Raw genomic sequence first — 26813 nt, 5'->3', positions numbered from 1 at the left:
GTAGAAACAACAATATTTAAAAGGAAAATCTGAGTTGTCTACTTGCATGTGGTTACCTTAACTTAAATAGCTAAGTTCATTCTATATGAACATCAAATTAAGTGATCTTAACACAAGTTTTGGAGACACAATTACTCAATTCAATTGAGGGAAGGAGTTTACTCAATCAATTGAGTAAAGTCAACTTATTAGCGTTTTCAGTGTAGTAGTATGATTTAAAATTACATTCAACTATAACTGTTTCCTGTTGAACACACACACACTCACCCTCTCTCTCTGTTCCAATAGGAGTTTGTGTTCAATACACTGGGATTCATCTTTGTCTCTGTTTGTCCCATTGTGGTTGCTGTAAAGTCTTATGTAGACTCACTTCTTGTTGCTGCCTCAGTAAGGCCTTCATTTTGTGATCAAATAATAGTATTTATACAACCAGTGCTGAATAGTTTGGGTGTGAGGAGTAGTTTACATAGAGTAAATTATTCTTCATAGCACTCACAACCAACATTCTTTAACACCATCCAAGGATTTTTTGCAAACAAATTTTTAGCCTGTGTTAATCATGACAACATACATCCTTGAAAGCAATTTATTGTACGTGATTATGAATTGAACTTAACGGCATAGCGCACAAGTTGCTTTTCCACACCATTCAAAATAATAGAACAATACAAACAATACAAAAACATTATTTCTACGCACAAAGATGTTTTAAATTAAAAATAAATACACAATACTAGGAGAAAAGCTTCAGTGTGCTTTTTTGAAACACTAACATATAGCCCAAAATGAAATTATTGTTTAGGTTACTTTTGGAAAAAAACCCAGCAAAATTCCCTGTATTAAATAAATGACCAAATGAATAAAGCATTAAATAATAATAAAATAATTTACAAATGTAAAACTTAGTATTGTTAGGTCTATACAATTGCCTTTTCTATACAGAAACTTAAATTAGCCTTACCCTGTTCTGTAGACGAACAAAGTGGCTGAATGACATCCTCAAAAATTTCTACTTTTTTTCAAGATTAGATAAAACTATTTGTCCAATCCAACGCTCACTTTCAGAAAAGGAGCTTTTGAACATTTTTAAATGTTTAAATTGATTTTTACCTCGGATCGCATTTGCAGAGCTTCTTATGAAAATGTCAATTGAATTATGATGCTAAAATTAATTTTAGATGACAATCAAGTTCAGTTGGTCGTTAAAAGTCACTATGAAATATGCGGGACATAATGCAATTGTGATGGCAATGATTAAGATTAAATGGTTGTTTAAAATAGCCTATTGAATATCAGGAATGTATCATGTATGTAAACCCTGATATTACACATCATACATTTTTCAGAAGACAGCAAATTTCCCAACTTCTTTTTTACGCAATTTCACTTTGTCCAGAACAAAATAGCATGAAAAGGTTTGTTGGTTTCTTGTCTCTCCACCCACACCATTGACAGACACCACCCATTCCCAATAAATACAACTTTAATAGAATGATTACAGACCTGATTCAGAGAAACATCACTACATCTTGTGAAATTACAGGATCATTTTTGCGCTTGTTTATTTCCCCTTCCCCCTCCTAAGAAGTTTGGTTGATGACTGTACATGCAGGTGAGGGTGACCTCAGATCTCACCTGCCATGACCACCTCTGCTTCACCACCCCTCCCCTCCCAGTAATAAATTCTAGCCGTTACAGTCGCTAAACAGACAATTCCACTTAGAGTCCTGCTGAATTTACTTATTTAGCTCATAACCACCCACCCCCACACTCACACAGACACACACACCAATAAAAAGACAGTAATACTGATCTTGTTCGCATTATCTATAGTGCATCCATTTATAAGCAGTGTCATAACCAGCTGTAGTTGAGAGATGAGAAAAGACATACACATAAACATCCAATTTTCATAAGTTATTATGAACATAGATACATTTGTAGTTTTTTTACTCTGTCATCAATAATCTCAATGATAAACGCTCAAAGCTGAAGATTTAGCTTAGATAGAAGACTTCATAAATCATGTCTAAGCCTAAAAAGTCTCTGGTGCGTTGCAACAAGTTGTGTCCAACTTACTGAACTACTCTGCTCCAATCAGCATTGTAAGAGTTTATTTTTAGTGTCTTTGCCTACTATTGTGTAAAAGTACAATATTTAAATTGACTGTACTCAATGGATACCAGGTGATGAGTTTTTACTAGGTGACTCTTGTTGACAATTTCTCAGCCGCAAAAAAATGTCAGGGGTTACAGACATTATAAAATAAAGTATTGATATCATGTCATTAAGTTTGTTCTGTAGTTACTGTTCCTGTTATTGATACGCTTTAAGAATAGGGAAGTGCAGGAGTGTATAATAATGGGATAGTTCACAGAAAAGAAATAAAAAAGATTCTGATATTATTTACTCACATTCATGTTATTTCAAACCTGTACGACTTTTCTCTGTGGAACATAAAAGGAGATGTTAGGCAGATTGTGAGCCTCAGTCACTATTCACTTTCAATGCATCTTTTTTCCATACAATGAAAGTGAATGGTGACTGAGGCTGTCAGTCCCAAAATCGACCCTAACCTCTCCTTTTGTGTTCAATGGAAGAAAGAAAGACTTTTGGGTTTGGAATAGCATGAGAGAGTAAATTATGGTAACTCATTTTTGGGTAGACTGTCCCTTTAAGAATAATAAAGCCGATCATTTAACGAAAATACCAACACAAGGTGGCCACATCCAACACATTGTTTGATCATATCCTTTGGTTGCTACAATGACTGAAATGTGATGCTTCCCTTAATTGTTCTATAACTTTTTGTTCAGATGAGGCTTAAGACATTTAGAGAAGTAAAAATGGGCATTTGTTTGTGAGAAGCCAAATGACATTCACTGTAGACATACATGGTTCTTTACTCATAAGAACATGATTCACTACCAAAACCATGGAAAAGTATCTAACTTGCATATACATTAACAAAGTTTTCACATAGACCCCTCACTTTCTAGTTCTGACTTCGCTCTACATCTCCATTTCCTTTCTAAGTCTCTCTTTTAGTGTCCAACATTGATCTGATCTAGTGTTCTTAATTACTACATCAACCTTCTTTCAGTCTGTCTGTGTTTAACGGACCCATCTGCCGTACATGTGTGCGTGTGTGTGGAGACAGACATAGCATCATAATTTGCCTGACATGCAGCTTTAAGTCACTGGCTTTACAAGGAATAAACAGGAATAAATCCCCCCATCTGAACAATATTATGAGAAAGAGTAAGAGAGAGGAGAGGTGGCTGAAGGGAGGCAGGTTCAGGGTTGGTGGAGAGAGCGGAGTGTAAAAGAGGGGGGAGGGGGGCTTGCCAGTGAATAAACCCCGCCTCAGGATTCTTCATTTTCACCAGGGGGCGTGGTAGCATTAGGAGCGGAGTCTAGGTCGGATTTGTTGGAGATCCGGTCCAGCTCAGCCTGGACGTCTGTCAACCCCAGCTTGGAGCCTGTGAATGGCCAAGATACAATCAGAGTATATTAATATGTGTACGGCAGCTTTTCATTGACCACAGTTAAAACCACATGTTTGTTATTTGGAAGAAGTGTTAACCAAAGCTTTAAAGTCAGTGACATTTCAGCTTGCGATAGCAGCAATACATGTACACTTAAATCAACACTTTAGCATGTGAGTGTTTGTGTGGCTGTGGTTGATTTAGTAGAGCACGTGGGAAGCCCAAATAAGAACTTGAGGAGCCATTCAGTGAGTTTACATGCAAAGACCACCTATTTCACTGGCAGCAAAATTACCCATTATGCTTAGCGCATTCTTCCAATGCAGATGCAACAGACTTCCGCTTTGCAACTTATCACTCTCAACAGTCAGTTTACTTAACGTATATCACTTTCTCACTAATTAATGCATATGGCTACTAGGTTTAGACGGCAATCCTGAATAGATAAGTACACAATCACACACATTTACATAGTAAAGTTACTGGAATCTGGCACTCGCTGCACGTGTCCTGTATATGTGTGTGTGAGTGAGTGAGTGAGACACACACACACACACACACACACACACACACACACACACACACACACACACACACACACACACACACACACACACAGTCTTAAGCATGCAGAGAGAGAGAGAGAATCCATGAATATGAAGTGCTAGATTTCATTACGGTTCTCGCTGTGCACTTCAATATGCAAAAAAACTAATCCCAGACATTTGTGGAATCTAGAAATCCGACCGGATACTTTATTAAGGTTTGAAAAAGAGGACATGTCCGTCAAAAGTGTGTTTGTGGTCCTCATAAGTTCCATTTAAACATCTTCCAATTTATGGCATTATTTCTACATTAACAAGTGCCGCCTTCTCACACACTCTCAAAACAACAACTCTCTCTCTACCTCATTCACATACACTCACAGCGCGACATGAGATATGGACCTCGTACAGATGATTAATAAAAACAACAAGGAGCTTGGTTCCAAAGATGGCTATCTTCTAAAATAACGGACAGCAGGCTATTTGGAATTATCCATCAATGTTTTTTTTAAAAAAAGGCCGAATGACAGAGAATTAGTTTATTCCAACCCCTGCTTATTACATCTGGTTTGACTTGAAATGTTTCAGCATTGGTAGCTTTTGTGGGGGCTTGTTGTGACATTCATTTTACAGCAGTTTTTAAGCCACCTGTAGTTGTTATAACACCTTATAACAGCGCATATTCATCCAAACCCTTGCTCGCCCTTACCAGGCAGTAACGTTAGTCTAGTTGATAATAACAACAACTAAGCGGAAGTGTGGAGCATCTAAGAGGAAGTCTCTCGCTGTAATGGCGTCGCCCATGGAGAAGTCAGGAAAAAGGTGGATAATTGAGCTACAGCAGGTTTTCTCTGTCTGGCCAACAGGGACTACATACTAATTATTAATCAAAAATAAATAAAAATGTCTTTATTTTTTTCATTTTGGTTCATTCTGAGCAGAAACTAAATTTTAACCATTGTTACTTATTTCACACTCAAAATAAGGGATAAGCAATTTTTTGTTTTTCTAATTACAGTATCAGGGTAATTATCAGCAAATAAATCATAATAATCCAAGTATGCAGTAACCTATATAAAATATAGTCTGCTCAATAAATGTATTATTAATATTAAATATACCCCAAATAAAAAAACTATTTCAAAAATACATCTGGCCATCTAAAATAAATTAATAGCCAAAGTTTTTATCTCCTTCATGTATGCAAACACTGCTTGGGTATGTTTGGACTAAAAGTTATTTTATGTGGTCCAAATAATTTTATTTTAAACGTAATATTTATTGAATTATTTGTATTAATTACAGATCTGCTTCTCAGTCAGAACAGGCCAGATTCAAAATCAATGCATATCATCTAATAATAAAGCCCAAAGTTTATTTCGGTCAGACACGTGACGCAAATCTCGTCATCAGCCAAGTGCTCTAGCATTGAACGCGGAAAGCACAGTTTTTCTAACCGTGCGTCTTTGAACGCGCAGAATGCTTATAGAAATATTTGCACTAATTAGTGTGTCCACAAGGTGGCAACGCTGACGTTTGAGCCATTGCTGTAATGAAGAAGTGCTAACTAGAGGATAAAATTGCCGCTAAACATTAACAGATGAAGGTAAACACAACAACAGTGGAAGTCAAGAGCGAGTGTTTGAGGAGGCCCGGAGATACCTGCATTTATTTAACTCGAGTCTGAAGGTCTATAAAGACATCTTTACTCCTGAACAGAAATAGCATGGTGTCTCAGAGCTGCTGTAGCGTTCATGCGCTGTGTATGCACACAGCGACAGGCTCGCGTTCGACTATCGATTTATATTGATATAAAACTATTTGTGTATTCATAGGTAGAGAAAGATCTACAGAAACAGGAATTATGTATTATTAAAAAAATTGTTTTAGAAATTGAAGGAAAAAAAATTAAATACAATGGTGGAATGAATTGAGTTGAAAGAATTTGAAAAGTGTTAATGGATCTGCATACGCACATGGACTCGCACACATTCATGGTGTTAAACTTGATGTGTGATATGCTGCTGTGGAACATTTGAGGAACATACTGCAAACACAATTACACTAACCATGCATTAAGAACTTCCTAATTAAGGTATTTTGCCAGGAAATTGTGCTGTGAACTATCTGCTCATTCAGGGCTTTAAAACATTGCACGTAATCAGTAACAAGAAAATGTTGACAAATAAAAGACAACCAATGCTTTTTAATTAAACTTCATGCTGTATTAACTGGGCAATTTGAAACTCATGACACGCAGCAACATAATATGAGAATGCCATGCATGAAGATGACACTGGACCTTCCACAACATTGATAGTGTAATATAAAGCAGGACCATGATAAACATTTACAGTATGCGTGCTTAAAAAATAAAATAAAAAAAAATGTCAGCAGATGTTAGTGGGAGTGCAGCACTGGTTAAAGAAAATGTATTGGATGCAAGTGAGGGAAAGTGTTGCATGAACACACCTTAACGTGGCCAACACCCCCTGGCTAACGCACATGTGATGGAAGACAGTTTAAAAAGGGTTACACATTGAGACTGATGAACAAATTGACACGACTCAGAAGCAGAAATGTTGCTCACTCGCACTTATTCATACATACAAAATGTAAATAAAGAGAGAGGGTCATGTCAAAAATTAAAGTAGACATATACACACACATATATGGTCACAAAACGAATATGAGGGCATAGGGTGAGGACTGGGAGAGGTCACTGTGGCCAATGAGGTACATTACCTTTAATACACTCCCATAAAATCAAGCTGCATTATGGGTTTAAAAACAATCGAAGATGCAAACAATATGAAAGAAAAAAAAGGAGCGCAAATCAGCAAATCAGTAATGGATTTGAACACTGCATCAGTTGTGTTAGTTTTGGAGTGTGCAAGCTGAATTTTTAATATGTAGACTTACTGTAGAAACCCTTGGTAAACATTTTAACACAAGCGATTACTTTGAGTAATTCAGCCCAAACACTACGTTTTCTCATTTTCAACCACATCATTACAAAATTGTAATTTTAAGTTTTTTTTTCAAAGTTCTCATGTTCGCATGTGACTTGATTGTCTCAGTTTCAGTTAGATTACTGGGTTATTATTACCAAGTAATCTGATATGCATTGTGTGAACAATCAGGGTGAGAGCTTGTCAGCTTGAAAGAGAAGCAGGATTGAGGTTTTAGCTGCACATGCAATGAAGAATTTAATTAAATATGTTTATTTTACCATCGATGATGTCAAAGATCTGGGATGGGAGGATAAAGGTGGAGGAGAACAGGAGTGATGAAAACAATATAACGACAAGCAAAAATGGAGAACAAGGGACAAACTTAAGTGACCTCACACTAATAACATCTTCTGATTCATAGAAATGTTCCAACATTTTCAACATCAAGCTTTTGTGTCAACATTGCCTAACTCTTTCTGAGATCTATGATTCATAAGATGCAAGTCTTCCATTGTGGATATTTTAATTCTATTTTAAGACTCTTAAGCTTTTTTTTTGTAGGAAAACTGATTGACAATGTTTCTGTTCTTACAAAGCACAGTCCACAGAAGTAGTGTGTTTTCAAATGTTGACTGTCACATTACTGCTTTCACAATGTTGAAAACGGGTTGAGAATCTTAAAAAAAGGACTGAATCTAACTGATTACAGGTTGTAATATATATCAGAGCAACTTTTATTACATATTCAGTATCTGTAGCTATATTGGAAGTCTGTTTATACAAAACTTAAAGGGATAGTTCACATAAAAATGAAAATGCAGTCATCATTTACTCACCCTCTTGTTGTTCCAAACTCGTTTGACTCTCTTTTTTCCATGAAACACAAAAGGAGATGTTAGACAGAATGTCAGCCTAAGTCACCATTCACTTTCTTTGTATGAAAAAAACAATGCAATAAAAGTGAATGGTGACTGAGTCTAACAAGAGCAACTTACTAAGACTATGATGACAAAATGTTTATTTTTGGGTGAACTATCCCTTTAAGCCATTAGTGAAAACACTTCAAACACACCACATTTATGAGGTGACATAGATTGCACACATGAATGAAGTAATATATGAGAGTTTCAATGAGAATCTCTCACCTGACTTACGGACTGTTCCTGGAGTGTTGTTCCCTCCCCCCGTGGGCTGGCCGCCCGGGCCAGGCGAGCCCGCTTTCTTAGTCAGCAGACTGTTGAAGAAGTTAGCGAGTACACCCTCACTGGTTTGACCTCCTGCCACAAGAGGAAAACAATAATAATCAGTACAATAATAATGCCTGAGGCGCCAGCAGATCCTGACCTAAGACCAGCCTTCCCTACCCAACCATAGCATTAAAGTATCACGGTGCTGCATGACTGATTGAATCAAGATTGAAATCGCAATATGTTCATGCACGGTTACTAAAGGCTGCTTTTTCAAATATAGTCTGCAATCAGCGCTTCAGTCAGCAATTTGTGAGCAAGCGGCACCCTCTAGTGTTCTGGATGGCATTATCATTATACCACTATGATAAAGAATTTAAAATGAGGGTTTTGTTCCTTTGGTTAATTATTTAAATTTATTTTATATAAATGATGGGGTTGACATTTCCATGAAATAGCCCAAAATATGCATGGTATGAATTTAAACTGTTCTATTATATACAGTACATACTGTACATGTACAATGTAAGTTTTTTAGAAGTAAAAAAATTAAAAACAAAATCACATCATCTATCATGTTATCATATATTTTTTTTTTTTCATCTTTTACGATTCTATTTATCTTTCATTGTGGCTCTCTTTAAACTTTTGGACTGTGATGTGTTCAACAGATCCAGTTTACGTTCAATGAAAATTATTTATTGTTAAAACAGTAAAAAAAAGCTTTAGTACTTTAAAGTATAATTTCTAAGTAAAACAGTTGCAAAATATTTTAACTGGCCAACCATTTTTTGATAAAATCAGTATCGGCCAAACATTTCCATATCGGTGCATCTGCAACTTGTTAACACATAATATTTGCATCTTGTGGCTATACTTTCGAAAAAGTGTATATTTTAACATTTATGGACTAGCCCCATTCACTTTCATTCTAAGTTGCTTTTTATAAATATTTATAAAACGAGGCACGAGATTAAATAATTTTTTGTGGTAATTAACATTAAGCCACAAATGCTGTAATTCTAGCTCAAAATGTATTGAACCTGGAAGATTCCTTTAAATAGAAAATCAAAACAGGTCTAAGATCAGCTCAAAATGGTAATCTACTAAACTCTAAACTGGAATTAAAAACATGCTGATAATCAAGATTAAAAGTCTAAGGGGGAAATTCAATGTGGACAGCAATGAAAAAAGCCAAAGCAGACCTAATACCAACAATCTCTTCTAATCCTCTTCAAACATGGGCAGCAATTTTCATATGATCTGAGATCCTAAAACAGTCACTGAACACACTAAAATTGTATTCATAATCAACATTTCCAACATCCAGGTGAACAAACACTGAAACACGAAAGAGGATGGGATCTCGTGTTGAAAGGCAAATGTTGCATTGTCCCCAATCTCTATAGGAGATATAGATCCCCAGGAAGTAGAAAGGTGTGTTCCCAATACTGTTGCTCCCAAAAGTTGGAAAGCTATAGATGCAGCAAAGAAGAGAAAATAGAAGAAAGTATACAGAAGGAAAGAGAGAGAAACTCTGTTGCAAAACCTAGCAAGCTGCCTATGTCAAAAGCATTTTAGTGAGCACCCAACACAAAGACCGTTCCAAAAGAAAACATAATTATGCTGCCTCCTAAGATACCTCACTTTGGCCAAATTCTAGTGCAGCATTGCATGTATCCCTTATGAAGAAGGCAATCCCAGAAACCATTATGATGGGCTCAGTGAAAAACTCATTCCTAGATGGTGAACGAGGCGAGAGAAATGTTGATTTTAAATATACTAATTCAATACATTCAATGGCAACCCTAGGGATAAAAACAGTTCACTCTAATTAAAAATTGGCCTTTTTTCATAGTATTTCTATGTGCTATGTTTTTATGCTTATTAGGGCATCACGCCAATTCCAAAAAGGTTCCAAGGTGCCACACATTGTGACTGACAGGCTGAAAGTTAGCTTAGCAACATGCTAACATCAGATTCTTAGAATCAATTAAGAATCAAGATTCCCATGCAAAGCGCACAAAGTTGCTGCCTTTGTAGACGGTGTTCCAAATCAGTCACTTGTAAGGTTCCATCTCTGTTAGGATGCTAAGGCAATGAGGCAGCAAACTAGGTTTTGGAACAACCCAGAGAAAGGTGGAGAGGAGACAAGAGGCATGCATCCTAAATATGTTGTGTGTATACACACCTTTCATGTTGGGATCAATCTTCTTGGTACCTGATTGCATGGGCATGACGTTAGCCACGTTTGCTGCTGCGGAGCGATTGGTCGTCCTTGGTGAGCCGGTGGGAGCTCTGTTTGTTGGGTCCTGTTAAACAAAAACAAAAAAATTTACTATTTTTTTATTTACATTTTTTATTTATTTCATTGTTTTCAGTAACTTGTCCATTCAAGCAAGATTTCAGGTTCAATACAAGTTAAGCTCAATCAATAGCAATTTTGGCACAATGTTGATTACCACAAAAATTCATTTAGATTCGTCCCTCATTTTCTTTAAAAAAGCAAAAAATTGGGTAACAGTGAGGTAAGTTGGTTTTTAAAACAGAAGAATTAATGCAAGTGCTTTTATTAAATTATAAGCTTCACATTTCTGTGTAAAATCGGCCCAATTCACTTACATTGTAAGTGCCTCATTGTAACCTCGATTTTTTAGTTTTTTTTAAAGAAAAGGAGAAATTAGTCCACATCAGTTTTTATGGTAATCAAGATTATGCCACAAATGCTGTTGACTGAGATTAACTTCTCAAGTCAGTGAATGCACTAATTAAAAGCATTATCCTAAACTGTCCTCTTTCTATAGAGATGTCCATTTCATTTTAGAGAATCGGTTTGTTTGGATGGTTTATGCAAATAAATGGGTCACAGAGTCTTCATTTTTGTACTGAAATGTTTCGTTGAATTCTACTGTTCATCAAATTAAAGTAGCTTGTAGCCTCCCAACCTTTTGACTTGACTAATTTCCATGACATTTCCAGGCGTTTTCAATTTGTTTAATTATTATTATTAACAGTTTTGACTCAAAAAACATTAAAAAAGAAAGATTCAGTGACAAATCAGACATTACTCTGGCTTGCAAGCACATTTGAGTATATATATATATATATATATATACACAAAAACAATATCTAGATCACTTAACATTTTATAGCACTGAAAATGGAACAGACCTTTATTTCCAGACCTGGAAAACAAATTTAAATTGTCTGATATTTCCTGGTTTTTCATGACTGTGGGAACCCAGATACACACTCACCCATAGGATATGATATGTTGTCACGCTAGTGTCTGTATTTGTGCTGGTTTGTAAGTTGCTTTGAATAAAAATGGTCTTCTACATTAATGCATTTGAATGTAAATATCTCACAGCCAGAAAGAAAACATCAAAACATGATTCAATACAGAGTCCCATGTTAAAATCTGAATGTAGAATATGTAAAATACTTACCACTGGTCTTCCTGCAGTGACTGGAGGCTGTTTAGCTAACAGAGACTGATACAGGAAACAAATAATTCATTGTTTATATATTTATTATTCAGTAATGATTCATTTGACTTGCAAAAGGTTACTTGACAATATTGAGCTGCATTCTGAATGAATCTCAATTTATCCCACATAGACTTCAACCAAAATGAGTATAATAAGAACAATCTATGCCTAGTGTGCAACCAGTTACTTTTCTTAACACAAAACTACATACCTCCTCGGCATGCTGGATATCATTTGAAATCATTTGATATTGTGCATATATAGAGCGGTTACCTGCAACTTTACTAGAAATACTTGGTCATCTTCAGCTTGAACTTCTTTCTCATGCACAAACTGCAAAGCAAAGTCAGATATTAGTAACTGTAGGGTAAAAGAGACTCTTTGGAAATTGCAAATCCAGTTAATTGTAGGTTATCCAGTTAAGAGTTAATTAAGAGTGAAACCGTACCTTTCTAATTGGAGGTTTCACTATTACATCTTCAAAGTTGTCTTCTGCTTTTACCGTCTGGAAATTTTCATGCAGAATGGCAATCTTTTTTTCATTGTCCCATCCCGATGGACTGAAAGCGAAACACACAACATGAATGCGTATACCTTCGAATGGTGCTACTTTTACATTTTTTTTATGCACAATATGAAATTTGCATTTTAATGTTATGAAGTAGTGCATGAAAAAACCTTCCACAATTTGTTCTTAAGGAAATTTAAGAAAACAAAAAATATATTTTTTTTCTGCTAGAGTCTGCATCTGTGGCTCGCCACCCAAACACTTACATAAACACAGAGTCTTTCTCCACCACCTGAGCTGGGATGTTAAAAGGAAAGCCGTATAACCTGTGAATGAGGTATTTATATAATAAGTCTAGATTTTTGTTCTCCTTCATAGATGTGTAGAGTAATGCTGCCCCATCTGAAGATCACTTGTAAAGGAGAACAACAAGATGAAGCTACATTTTAGCAGGAATATCTGAGCTCCATATACGCTTTCCAATGTTAAACCAGACATTAAAACACTGTTTCCACCTGGTATTATGATGCATTTCAGGTGATCCGATCACATGTGGTCAGCCCTAAATACAGGTCTAAAATGTTTTGTGATCAAATTACAAAAAGCACATAGGAATGTGGTCAAAAACACATGTGACCAGATCACACTTGAGGTGTAAATGCTAATTCATCCTGTATGTGTCCCGGCAGCAGTGAAACAGTGTGCCATTTTTTTCGTGCTTTCTTTGTCTTTTCTGAAATTGTTCGATGTATTATCATGCAGTAACACCCTGACATGGTGACTGATGTATGTCATCATGAAACAGACAATCCCCTTCAAATCAGATCACAAGTGGTCACAGGAATTTAAATGACCAGGTGTAAACAGCGATGTGTCTCACCTGACCACATGTGATTGGATCACCCGAGACGCATCTTAATACCATGTGGAAACAGGGTCTAAGATGCAGTTCTTCTACAAGAGCAAGCCCTGCTATTGTCTTCTGATAAAAAAAGAAAATACACTACACTGCAGACATTTAAAAATTCAAGCAAATTTAAATGTCAAAAATAAATGTAAGTGTCATTACAGCTCTTGTTTGGATGGGGTGCCGGTTAAGGATACACTGCAGGCAGAAGTGTCGAATGTGAGACTGGATGAAGTCTAAGTGCTCGTCTTTATAATCATGCTCCTTCTCCAGAGTGCTGATAGCATCACACTACAGAGAGAGAGAGAGAGAGAGAGAGAGAGAGAGAGAGAGAGAGAATCTGAAAAAAAATTAAGACCTTCCAGAAAAAAAGCCAGATTACAGGACACAGATACACATTCACTCTGGGGAACACTGCAATAGAACACACCCTACACTACGACTACCACGGTCTAAAAATTAGTGCTAAAGGGGGTTTTGGTCTGGCAGTGAATGCACTAAAAGAGAAAGCTAGAAGAGTATTCTATGCTATTAAGGGCAAATTTACCCAAGTTGACATTCCTGTAACAATCTAGTGTAAAATCTTTGATAGTATTATGATGCCTATTGCTCTGTATGGCTATGAGGTTGGGGTCCACTCTGTCTGGCAGATTACTTTAGATGGGACAAACACCCCATAGAATCCTTGCATGCAGAATTCTGTAGAAACATTCTAAGAGTTCAGTGAAGAACACCTACTAATGCATGCCAGGCCGAACTAGGCAGATACCCCCTTATTATACATATTGAAAAACGATCCGTCAAATTTTGGAACACCTAAATTCAAGTTCCCCTAACACACTGCAACATGAAGCCCTTAAAACACAAAGTGTTGAAGCCTAAAACCAGTCCCCTTTGTCAGCTGGCTCTGAAACTCACAAACCCACTAACAACTAACAAACACCAGTTTCAGATCAGCACTGCTGAACTAAACCAAATCAGAATAAACCAAATCATTAAAAAAAAAAAGCAAAATAAGCAAAAATATATTTGGACCATTGGGAAAATGATAGTAAAACCCAAAGCAAACTGGAATGTTATCGGGCCCTAAACAGAACATATAATTTAGCAAAATATCTCCACACTCTAAGAGATCCAAAACAGAGACGGATCCTCACCAAATACAGACTGTGTGATCACAGTCTGGCCACTGAAAAAGGCAGACACAGACAAACATGACTTCCAAAGGAAGAACGAGTCTGTGGTCACTGTGACACGGGTGAGGTCGAGACAGAGACACACTTTCTCCTTCACTGTGAGAAATTTACAGAGGTGAGAGATAAATACCTCCACAAACTCTCAAACCTCATGCCACAGTTTTCCAGTTTGGCAGAAACTGATCAGATGCTGGTATTACTGGGGGAGGACCATCATGCATCAGTTGCAGCTAAATTCATTTTTGAGCTGCACCTCATCAGAAACCAATCACTGCCTTAATGTACTTCATTCACAGTACTTTTATTCTCTTATGTTCATAATGTCCTGTTAAATGCTTATTTTATTTTATATTGTATAGTGTATATTGTTATTATAGTTTTTATTTTTATTTGATTCATTACCTGGCACCTTATTTTAATTCTATCTTTATCGCTATTTGTTACCATTTTATTATTATTATTTGTCTTTGTCATTATCTGTTTTGTGTATTAATGCTTTGGCAATATTGTATGTAAACACAATCATGCCATTAAAGTACTTTTAAATTGAAATTGAGAGAGAGAGAGAATTATGAAAAGGCAGACTCCACTAATATACAATTCCATGCTTGCTTAGTAACTTGATATAATTGGGCCTTTTATTTAAAGCAAAACCAACTTTATAAATAAAAATAAGAAATGCCAAGCTTATCATATTGCACAAGTAAAAAAATCTAAATCTTAAAACAGCACCAGCTGAACATCAGGAATCATTCAGAGTGGTATGAATGCATTTTGGTGACGGTGTAGCACAATAAACAGCCTGCTAGTTGCAGAATAGATTACATGAAATCAGAACTGGAGTTATATGGCTTTGAATTAATTTAGTCTTTTAGCTTTGATGCCATCTATATTCTACTACACTCCCAAAAGTACACTTAGATTAACCTTAGATATATGCATTTAAAATGTTCAGTCTCTCCTCTGACCTAAAATAATGATGCAATACATAGCTTACTTTCCAATTAAATGCTCTCTAGAAAGAGAATGTCCAGCCCCCTAATACCACCATCAACCAACTAGCAAGCAGCAATCATGGTTGATGGCTGCGACATAGCTTAAATGGATTGTTCACCCAAAAATGTAAATTCTCTCATCATTTACTTTAACTCATACCATCCCATATGTGTATGACTTTCTTTCATCTGCTCAATTTTTTTTTTTTACAATCATTTTCCATTTTCACATTCTTCTTTCATTTTAGGCAATTCGCATTCTTCATGCATACAGCCACCTACTGGACAGGGAGGAGAAATTATAGTAAAAAAGGACTTAAAGATCTCTTTCTTACCCACACCTATCATACTGGTTCTGAAGATATGGATTTAACCACTGGAGTCGTATGTATTGCTTTTATGCTGCCTTTGAAAATGTTAAGCTCCAAAAATCACAGTTACCGTTCACTTGAATTGTATGGATCTACAGAACCAAGATTTTCTTCTGAAAATCTTTGTTTGTGTTCAGCAGAAGAAAGAAATTCAAACACATCTGGGGTGGCATGATGACGAGTAAACTTTCATTATTGGGTGAACTATCCCTTTAAGCCTTTAGGCTATGTAAAGAAATGAACGAGCCATTCAATATACCCTGCCAAAACATTCTGTTTCAATAGGAAATACATCAACAAAAATAAGTCATCTGGCCTTTAATGTTACTTGAGGCAGCAGATATACCTTAGTGCAGACCACCACTATAGGCAGGCCCAAGTTGTGTGTAAGTGTATTGTCCCCCAGGGGCAGCAGGATGCTCTCTTCCTCTGATTCTGGATTCCTTCTCTGGGGCACACCATCAAGGTCACTTCCTGGTTCCACATACTCCTGGAACTCCTTGACCACTGCATAGACAGTCACATTAAGCATCACACATTCAATGAACTGCGAAATTAATTCATGCACATACAAGATATATAATTTACCGAAGCCTGCAGCAATCTTTAGGACTCTCAGAGATCAAAATGCATCACCACACTAGATCATTCCTATAGGATAATTAGCATGCAAACACACTCACCAATCGAAAGACACATGCAAAGACACCACTCACGTCTATGCTCCAGCTCTCTCATGGTTTCAGGAGGCACTCTGAGCTTGTCCAGATAATCTCTCACCACGCTGCCCCATTTCTGCAGCGAATCAAGGGCTAGCCACGGCCGGGACAGATCCACCACGAATAGGACCAGTGAGTCTGCCAAGTTTTCCGTGGACAGAGCGAACTTCTGCAGGCCTTTGTGATACAGGTCTCCATCCAGCACCCATGCATTACACCGTGCATGATCTGCCAAATCACAGCAAAGGCTGGTAACAGTTCTATCATTGAATGTTGCACACCCTTATTTAATTACTATGCTGTTTGTCATTAGACAAAAAAACACTTAACCTCCTGAGACCAGAGCGTGACTGCTGTGCACATTATCCATTTCCCTTTTTTATTTGTAATTAGTAACTGTACCTATTAAACATAAAAAAATAAAAAAAAATAAAAAATGTTTTCCAAAAATGTGTCCACATATTTGGACAGCAGAACAGTTTTTTTCTATTCTTTTTTTGTTTTATTATGTTTCCAGGAGTGTTGGTTATTCATGTTTTTGAGACCTTATAGACATCACTGTTGATTTTCTGTAAAGCTGCTATTGAACGATGTGTATTTGGAAAAGCACAAATAATTTCTTTTAATAATACATCTATTTTAATTTCTGTTACAATATTTCTCAATGTTCTCACATAGCCCAGTCAAACAAACAAGTGATAGCCAATGCTGCATTTTTCTAATCAGAAATCAGCATAATTTATTCTGATTCAAAGTAATGGCCAGAATCTTACGATCACTGCCAACCATGTTAAAATAAAATGATACATTATAAATTCAGACTCTATGTACTGATAACTATTGTTCCATGTCAGCCAAACATGATGATTGGTCTAAACATCATCTGCAGCCTAAAACTGAACTTTTGTTCAAATTTTAGGAGTGAATGCACTTAGCTTCATAGGAAATCTATAGCATGCTCCCTTGCACCCCATTTAGTGAATGACTTAACCTCCAGTGTGCTGTCTGTCTGCACTGGTCTCAGAACAGTTCAAAATGCACCATACTTTCATCCTAACTCCATATAAAGCCTTTTCTCAATGTTAAAATGCACAGTAAATATAGGATTTCTAATGAAACACTAACAATATTGTTCACTATAATGGTCATTGTGTTTAACAGCCAAACCAACCAAATTTAAAAAACAAAATGGCACATTGGATGAAACTAGAGACTGACTCAAACAGGTTTCAATGTAAAAACTTAATGAGGTTTCTTGCCAGATGTAGTTTTGTTTGCGTTTCTCCAAAAGAGAAATGTCCGCTGTGATCGGCACCATGTTGTTTTGTCACATGACACGATGAAAGTTTAACCCTTTACTGACAGCCCAGAGTCTTCTGAACTTAGATCAGTCGTTTTAAATTAATTTAAATTATGCATTGCATATAGTGAAGCCAAAACACAATGTCTGCGTAGAAGGACGCGGGGTCACACAAGGTTAAAACAGTACCAGTATTTATGCTTCATGCCTAATGGTACGTCAAAAAGGAATCACATGCAAATTACACAACAAAACATTAAGATCTGAATTTAAATCAATTATGCTCAATTGTGCCCAATTATAGCATTTATTCTAATTAAAATTCACAACATACATTTCAATATTTCAATAAAGGACACATCCAATTTCTTAACTGGCTTTTAATTCTTACCATCAATGTCATCATCATGAAGATTGAAATACAGGTACTCTAAGCCCCGCCCCTTCATATACTCCTCCACACCCTGTAGTCTGGCCACGAGGGTGGTCTTCCCAGACCCCACCTCACCTGTAAGACAAGTCAGTGTTTACATACATACTCAGACAAACATTAAAAACATTTAATATCAAAGATAAACAGTACTTTCCTTGCACATTCTTACAATAAACAGAGAAATACTCCAAAAACCAGCCATGTGAATCCTACATGTTACAGTGCTTTTAACTAAAGCCTTAATTGCTATAAATTAAAGTATTCTATGGCAATTTCATAAAAGCCTATATATTTAACAGCTTTGAATGAGAGATGTTTTTTTTTCTAACCTATACTGAAAAACACAGAAACATAGAAACTGTATCTCTAAATTATTTATTTAATAGATAAAAACAACATCCAGAGTTTGCATGACAGTTTGTCATTTCTGACACTATGATGAGTAAAAAGCATTTCCATTGAATCAGCAATAATGCGCCAATCAGTGGCTGTCTCAAAACCTAGTCAGCTGTCTACCTAGATAGCATTTAAATGCACGAGCCCCTAGGAACCATTGTTTGACATCGTGGGATCATTTTTAAACATCATAGGCAGCATTTTGTTCCTACGCAAACATGCTGTCTATGTAGGAAGCTCACTAGGCTTTGAGAAACAGACTATGTCTGATAGTGCGGATTATCTGCATTCACCAAACCTTACAGTCTTAACTACATACAAAGCTTTGAAACTGAACAAATGGCTGATGATTGTAAAACTAAATTCCCGCAACAAACACTGATGTGTTCCTTGCGCACTATGTCTGACGATGATGACTGGAGACAATGACGTGCCCTCAGCCGAGCTCTCAATATCAATAACAGCACACAATCAAATCAATGCGAACATTCACGCTTTTACTATGAAATATGGTCATGCAGTCCCTGCATTCCTCTTACTCTACACGTTATTTAATATTAACCAGTCAATGGATGCAGATGAGGAGGATGCACCGATCACAAGAGACATTAAATGTGAGAGGAAACAACACCCACCCATAACCACCACATTCTTTCCTGACGGCAATTTTGATCGGGAACGCGTAGATACCTCACTCAATATTGACGACCTGAACAAAGGAAGAAACCGAGTGGGGTTAGCTGTTAAAAACACATGGGTTTACAGAATAAGCATAATTGCCATCATTGATTAAGGCTGGCCTGTGTGTACCTGCCCGGCTGGGATAATTGGCAAGTTAGCGGCTAACTGTCACATGCGGCTCTGGGACACCTAAAGGCATGTTATGCACATGAATCCAGGATTTAATGGGGGCATAAAAGAACCGGTTTGGCCTACCATAAATTCTGTCCGTCATCCTCATCGGGGTTTTGGCTTTCGGAAGTGCTGTTATTTACATTTGTGCTAACCGATAGGAGTGTATTTCTGCCCGTAGTCGCCATCTTCGCAGGCTTGAGTAACACCCCTGAATGTGCCCCGGATGTATCGCACAGAGCCAGAGCGCTGCTTTTCAGCCTGGGCGTGGACCACTGCGAGCCGCAATCACAGTCTGAATCAAAGCTCAGGATATCCGAATAGAATAGAATAGAATTATAGGTTGCCGGATATCAGAATAGAATTATAGATATCACTGCGTGCCACAATAACAACCTAAATCAAACCTCATGATATCAGAATAAAATTGACTAGAATATAGTATAATAGTTTAGCATTATAGATACCAATAAGAGCCACAATCAAGCCATAATCAAAGCTCAGGATATTGAAATAGAATAGAATTATAGATATCACTGCATGCCACAATCACAGCCCAAATCAAAGCTTATGATATTACAATAGAATAGAATAGAATAGAGTATAATAGAATAGCATCATAGATACCACTGTGAGCCACAATCAAGCAATAATAAAAGCTCAGGATATTAAAATAGAATAGAATAAAATTATAGATACAAATGTGTGCCACAATCACAGCCTGAATCAAAGCTCAGGATATCCAAAGAGAATAGAATAATAGATAACACTGCAAGCCAGAATCACAGTTTAAATCAAAGTTCAGAATATCAAAATAGAATGGAATAGAATTATAGATACCACTGCAAGCCGCAATAACAGCCTGAATCAAAGCTCATGATATCAGAATAGAATAGAATTATAGATACCACTGCAAGCCGCAATCACAGCCTGAATCAAAGCTCATGAGATCAGAATAGAATAGAATTATACATACCACTGCGAGCCACAATCACAGCCTGAATCAAAGCTCATGATATCAGAATAGAATAGAATTATACATACCACTGCGAGCCACAATCACAGCATGAATCAAAGCTCATGAGATCAGAATAGAATAGAATTATACATACCACTGCGAGCCACAATCACAGCATGAATTAGAGTTCAGGCTATCAGAGTAGAATAGAATTATAGAAATCATAATATTAGAATAGAATAGAGTATAATATAATAGAATTATAGATAGCGATGGGAGCCGCAATCACAGCCTGAATCAAAGCTCAGGAAATCAGAATAGAATAAAATAATATATTAGAATCCACTGCAAGCCACAATCACAGCTCGAATCAAAGTTCAGGACATCAGAATAGAGTAGAATAGAATAGAACAGAATTATAGATAAGCTACCTCTGTGAGCCACAAGCATAGCCCTAATCACAAGAATTCCTAAGAGATATCTAAATATGCACACAGAACAAATGAGAGTAAGATAGGAGTCATATCTGACTGGACCTTTGGCAACTCCCATTGGTTTACTGTTTAAGCCCTCTCTCCATACTAACTAACTAACTAACTAACTAACTAACTAACTAACTAACTAACTAACTAACTAAATACATAAATAGGCCTAAGTGTGAAAAACCAACCATATTTGTCAAGTAGAATAGTTACTAGTCTTATAATTTAATAGTCATGTGGTCATAAAAAAAAGAGAAAGAAAGAACTAAACATTTTAGTAAAACAATTCTTAATACTTAATTTTGTTATCTCATCCATCAAAACAGATCTGTTATCTTTAAAAGGTTCTATCTACCCTTATATCATAGCAGTTGTAATTCACTAAACTAACCGCCAGAGTGCAGGGTTACACAATGTTCGCACCCTGCACCTGCTCTCTAGCTTTCACAGAATAGAGGGATTAAACAATCAAGTTAACTGAAGTGCACTCGCCTGCCCTGCTCTTATGCTGAGAGAGGAGACTGTAGGACTATCCATCACCTTTACGCACAACCCGATGGAGCTGTTTTTATCGTCTCCGTAGAGAATCTGGAAATGGTATCGGTGTCCTTGGATGGAAAATGAATCCAGTGCGCCAACTGCACTGCACACGATCTGAAGACTGAAGAACTTTTTCAGACATTGCATAGGATTTGCTCTCGTGCTTTAAGAGTGGGTAAGTGTGGTGCCTTTTATCGCAAAACATCAGAACTCTCACGAATTCACGCAGACACTTTTTTTCCAGATGGCTTGATGTCTGTCAGGTGATGTCAGGTTTCAGGAGATGTTTTACGCATTGATGGAGTAACAGCCATCTAAAATAAACGTGACCGAAATATGCAATGTTTTCTTGACATCATATTTCGACAAAAGATGTATGATTCTGTTGACTGTTTTTGTAGAAAGTGTAGCTATAGGGGACCTACTGTATTTCCCATTTCGGTGCATGCAACGCCCGTTGTGCGCATAGTAGTTAATGATATAGGCTACTATATGGTATGTAGTATCATCTCTATTGCCACTGAATGGCAATTCATTTGATATAGGCTACAGGCTACAAATGTTTTTAGAAATTGGTGTCTCTCAAAGATAGAATCACTGAGTTTAATACTAGGCTACATAATAAGCGTGCATGCACTTTTTACAAGAAGTCGCACAAGTTTTTGTCTGCCTTAGGTGTTAGCCTACTGTACTGGCCGATGTCGCATGTGGACAGGCTTTTGAACTGAAGTGGTGTTTGTTGCGCACACCCCATTTTGGTTGTATACCACAAATATTAACAGCAGGAAAACTAGGTCAACGTAATGCTGGTCCAGCGAATGCTTTATTAATTCATCATATTGTATTAGACTACACGCTTTCCAGGATTATTCCAATAGATTTTATGCAGAACAGTCCGAGCGCGCAACACGAACACCTGCACAGCGCTATTCACGCGCAGCCGCTTCAATTAATCTGAGGTGCCAGGTGCATTAAAATGACGCGTCAAAGTGGGATACGCGTACTGTACAAACTGCACGGGTTTGCCAGCTGGAAAAACGGTTATGTCCACCTATAGGGTTAGGATGCTTTATAGTGTTTCAGTAAACCGTAACAGCATGTCGCCCTCCTTTATCTAAAAATAACTATAATGATAATAAAAATGTGGCACTCAAAAGAAGCAGAGGGCATGAATAATTGAGTGTACACAGAGAGGGAGAGAGACTGTGGTGTGATCGCAGCCTGAGTATTCGGGTCAGCTCTGCGCTCTGTGTTGCAGGGAATCTCTCCCACAGGAACAGCGCTGAGCTCATTCCACATGGTGCATGAGTGACCAGCAAATTCATTAGAAGACAAAGTAATCGGTTCCTCTAACTTAGACTTCCGTTTTCTGTTTTAATCAGCACAGCACAATTATCGTGTTAGAACGTGTCCATTCAGAAGTGCAGTATTTTTCATTTAAATGATTTCAATGACTGCCTTCCTCCAGAGACTAGTGTCAAATGTTTGCCAGTACAATTTGCTTCATGCTGGTTTTATATAATGTAACTAACATACATACATACAAGTTTATATATATATATATATATATATATATATATATATATATATATATATATATATATATATATATATATATATATATATATATATGTATGTATGTATGTATGTACTTACAGTATATATACAACAGGGTTTAAGGCACACCTTAAGGATGGAGGATGATGATGGAGCTATATCATTTGTGTGAAAATAAATAATAACAGAAGGTTCGTTTGATCAAAATTTATTCAAACAAGGTGGCGAGGGAGCCTTTTACTCCACACTTGGGGTACAACGCCCCCACATATGGGGTAAAAGACCCCCAGGGGTGTTATAATGATATTGTGTAGATATTGGGACAATAGTTATAGTGCAACATTTGTAATCAAATGCAAATACTTTTGAGACAGCAAAATTATTTTTTGAGAAACAAATGATGATAATGCTTATTCAAAATAACCACTTGAGAAAAGGGTAAAACAACTTTTATCACATATAGAAATCTCAAGTATTCTATAAACAAATGAATCTCTATTGTGATTGGATCAGTCAATGTGAGCCCATTAAAACATTCGTCATAATAAATATGTTCACCCCACTTAAAAAAGCAATGTGTTTAATGGCCTTTAACCCCTGCAATATAGGGGGGATTTTAACTAACTGGACAGTTATTGTAAAAGTTTTGATTTAATCACATTGAACAAAACCGAAATGACAAATCCTTGTCTCAAAATGTATGAGATCATTTCAGGGATTTTCATTAACTACATAAATTTGCAACATTTTAAAAATTATTAAATATAGATCAAATTACCTCAAAATCAATCTTTAGACATAAAACACTATCAGGAATGTTCTGCAGTGTAGTGACAAACAGGTATTTAGGAAAGTGTTTTGGGAGAAAATCAAATCAAATCAAATGTGCCTTTCAACCCGGGGGGCGTTTAGCCATGTTTTACCCAACTATGTTTTGTTAGATGTCTCTAAAAACATGCCATTTTGCTTCTCAAGTAAGTTTGTCTTGTTTTAAGAATGTTAATTGACATTGACAAAATACTTTATCTTATATATAATTATTATTTATTTTTTTGCAGTGTGCATGTTCACATTGAGTATGTACTCACTGAACATTCTCTTGCCAGAGTTGGTTAATTGTTGGTTAATTTTATGTTTCGACTTTATGGCATGACTGAACATCAATTTTATATTGTTTGACCTTTGAGTTCATAAAGTGAACATGGAAACTCTTGAATAAAATGGCATGGACATGTAAACAGCATCATACAGCACTAACACTGAACTAAACTTGTTGTCTTTTCCATCACAGCTTGAACACAGGAAAGCAAAATGAGTAACATCTATGAGTCAGCCGCAACCACACTGGGTCTCTTCAACAGCCCATGTCTAACAAAAGTGGAGCTCCGTGTGGCCTGCAAAGGAATATCTGACAGGGATGCTCTGTCCAAGCCTGATCCCTGCGTAGTCCTCAAGATGCAGTCCCATGGACAGTGGTTTGAAGTATGTTCAAGTCTTCAATAGGCTCAATCCCTTGTATAGTTATATTGTACTGAGCTGCAAGGTCTCATGGCCATCAACATTGAAAACAAATGTTTCATACACGCTTGAATATGTGATCCCCTCAGCTTATACAAGACCCTCTTAAAGGACCCTTTCTTCCTGTTTCAAATGAAATTTTTTTTTAGCAAATATTCAATCCTATAATGCTGCCTGTATCATATTTTACACATGACATTCTAAAGCCTCTACATCAGGGATGGGGAACCCTGCTTCTGGAGGGCCACTGTCCTGCGGATTTCAGCTCTAACCCTAATCTAGCAAACCTGAGCAAACTAATTAAGCTCTCCAGCATTACTTGGAAAAAATTAAGGGAAAGTGTGTTTGATTAGAGTTAGAGCTAAACTCTGCAGGACAGTGGCCCTCCAGGAGCGGGGTGCCCCACTCCTGCTCTACGTCATCAACATGATTAAAACGTAGTCTGAAAAAACATAATTGTATACAGTGTACTAGATGTCTACTGCCTCCTGGTGAAATTTGTCCATGCTTTTACCTTGAAATAGAATTTCTAAAATGGCTACATTCATTTATTTTTTTGTGATGCGCACATCTTTTGGATGTGAAATCTTTGCAGATTTTGATTAAGTAAAATTAACAATAACGTTTATGTTGTTACTGATATTTAAAAATGTATATTTATTGAATTGACGCAACATGTACTTACTTATAATTTCATTATTTTTATAGAAAAATCATGTTGAAAATGAGTGTATCAGTTGTGATACAACAGGCTTTTGAGGTATATCTTGCAATCATCATTCCACTCCATTCATGTCCACTGAAAGCTTTAAAAACTGACATATAATTTTTTTAAGATACTGTATATTTAAAGTGTGATTTATTTTACATATGCTGCTTGCTCAGTCATTATAGAAATCTCATGGTTTTATATTAAATGCTATTTTAATGTAATTTTAATTACATTACATTCTTGTGGCAGAAGAGTTAATCATAAATAAGAAAATACAAAAAGTGGCTTTAGAATACAATTGATTGTTTACTACCATATTATTGATCATAATCCAATCATTAGCATACAGTTCACAGCAATCCATTTTGCAAGTGAATTTGTCAATCAGTTTGAGATTTATTATGAGGGCTTGTTTAAGGACCCGTCAATGTACACCTGCATCAGACAGATGCTTGTGTAGTGTCTCGGGATGTGTTGCGTCATAAACATAAATTTTTTAGGTCACTGTGTCAAGTTAAATATATTTTAATACTTAAAAATATATTTTTGTGAATACATCTTGAGATCCTTTAGTTTGAATTTGCGCTCCATCAAGTGTTTTGAACACAAGAACATAATGCATGTTTGTGTTGTGCTGCTTGCTGAAGGGTTGTTTTGTTCTCTGTATAAACTGCGCGTTGCCATACAGCTGAAGTTTCACTTACTGCCCTCTGGAGTAAACAGGTGGTACTACAAGCTTGCATTTCTCAGGAATCTTCCTTATTACGGTCCGGGGGCATTGCGACTAATTGCGTAAATTTTTTTAATGCGTTATTTTTAAGAAAATTAATCGCACTGAATTAACGCATTAAATCGACAGCACTAATATATACAATATACGTCTTTAGGTTCAACAACAGCTCCATTTAAAAACCATTTCTGACTGTTATTTCATGTTAGGCTTTATAGGGATAAGTTTTATTTTTATATGAAAAGTTCTGACGAAATTGTTTTTATTATACTATAAATTGCTATGCAAACTGCATGTTTGCCCTACATTACAAAAAATTACTTGGCTTAGGTTAGGGAAAAGAAGATATTTATATTTTATTTTGTGTGGTACAGAAGTACTGATTAAACTAGATACTGAAAGTTTGTCGAGACAAACTATAATATTGGCTTGACAAAACCTTGTTTTAACAATGTAAAATAGTTTTAATTGCTTGAAGTTAAAAAAAAAATTCAGGTCTTTCAGTAAGAAACAAGAAAGAAAAAAGAGAGAGCATCTTAAAGCAGATTAAAGGGCTTATGTGTGAATTTTGACAGCTGAAGTGGTGAAATCACAAACATTCCTAAACAGACTCATAGCTCATTAATAAATTCTGTCAATGGAATGTATAGTCTAGGAAATTTGGGCTGAAATGATGCCTTCACAGGTTTTTTCTGTGGGAGAATAATAATGGTAGCCAACACTTATGGTCGTTGTAAACAGAATTTACAAAAAAAATTAAAAATAAATAAATATTGACCAAACATTGAGCCTTTTGTTTGTTGCTGTACTCTGTGCTGTGATGTGAAAGCAATTTAAAACGGCTCCATCAGATCACACAAAAAAAAACAAAAAAAACTGTCCTAACTGTCATGCTGTCTTGTGCCTCACTAATAAAACTGAAGAAGGTGAGGAGGTGCAGTGCTGCAGTAATTCAAGTGCTGCAGTAGCTCAAG

General features: G+C 36.4%; 2 protein-coding genes across 8 annotated transcripts in view; one reads left to right on the top strand and one right to left on the bottom strand.

The window, feature by feature from the left end:
* Positions 1 to 580: 580 nt before the first annotated feature.
* On the bottom strand, positions 581 to 19539 carry LOC127620104 (cytoplasmic dynein 1 light intermediate chain 1-like). 7 transcript variants are annotated; one of them, XM_052093207.1, is made up of 15 exons: positions 19427 to 19539; positions 19126 to 19199; positions 18053 to 18169; positions 16359 to 16589; positions 15989 to 16149; positions 13278 to 13371; positions 12440 to 12575; positions 12114 to 12225; positions 11939 to 11998; positions 11624 to 11668; positions 10366 to 10486; positions 8133 to 8264; positions 7824 to 7853; positions 7266 to 7284; positions 581 to 3482 (listed from the first exon to the last, which is right to left on the bottom strand). In XM_052093207.1, the coding sequence occupies exons 1-14, from the start codon at positions 19528 to 19530 to the stop codon at positions 7277 to 7279; spliced, it is 1425 nt and encodes a 474-aa protein (XP_051949167.1). In that variant the 5' UTR covers positions 19531 to 19539; the 3' UTR covers positions 581 to 3482; positions 7266 to 7276. The 7 variants fall into 7 exon arrangements, with proteins under 7 accessions (XP_051949167.1, XP_051949169.1, XP_051949163.1 ...); XM_052093209.1 differs by lacking the exon at positions 7824 to 7853 and adding an exon at positions 6506 to 6529; XM_052093203.1 differs by lacking the exon at positions 7266 to 7284.
* Positions 19540 to 21420: 1881 nt separating this feature from the next.
* Positions 21421 to 26813, top strand: part of cpne4b (copine IVb) — a 38118-nt gene continuing 32725 nt past the window's right edge. The window contains exons 1-2 of the mRNA XM_052092878.1: positions 21421 to 21497; positions 24171 to 24361. Coding sequence (XP_051948838.1) covers positions 24191 to 24361 — 171 coding nt within the window. The 5' untranslated portion in view covers positions 21421 to 21497; positions 24171 to 24190. The remainder of the gene's footprint in view (positions 21498 to 24170; positions 24362 to 26813) is intronic.

The sequence above is a fragment of the Xyrauchen texanus genome, chromosome 26 (assembly GCF_025860055.1).
Source record: "Xyrauchen texanus isolate HMW12.3.18 chromosome 26, RBS_HiC_50CHRs, whole genome shotgun sequence".
NCBI lineage: Eukaryota > Metazoa > Chordata > Actinopteri > Cypriniformes > Catostomidae > Xyrauchen > Xyrauchen texanus.
The sequence above is the reverse complement of the archived record's forward strand: the minus strand, read 5'-3'. Positions and strand labels throughout refer to the sequence as shown.

Coding starts and splice junctions, on each gene's coding strand:
- LOC127620104 (XM_052093203.1), bottom strand. CDS start 19,530: ATGGCGACTACGGGCAGAAATACACTCCTATCGGTTAGCACAAATGTA. Junction 16,590..18,052: donor TCATGATGATGACATTGATG/GTAAGAATTAAA, acceptor GTGATTTGGCAG/ATCATGCACGGTGTAATGCA. Junction 12,576..13,277: donor TCGACACTTCTGCCTGCAGT/GTATCCTTAACC, acceptor AGTGATCTTCAG/ATGGGGCAGCATTACTCTAC.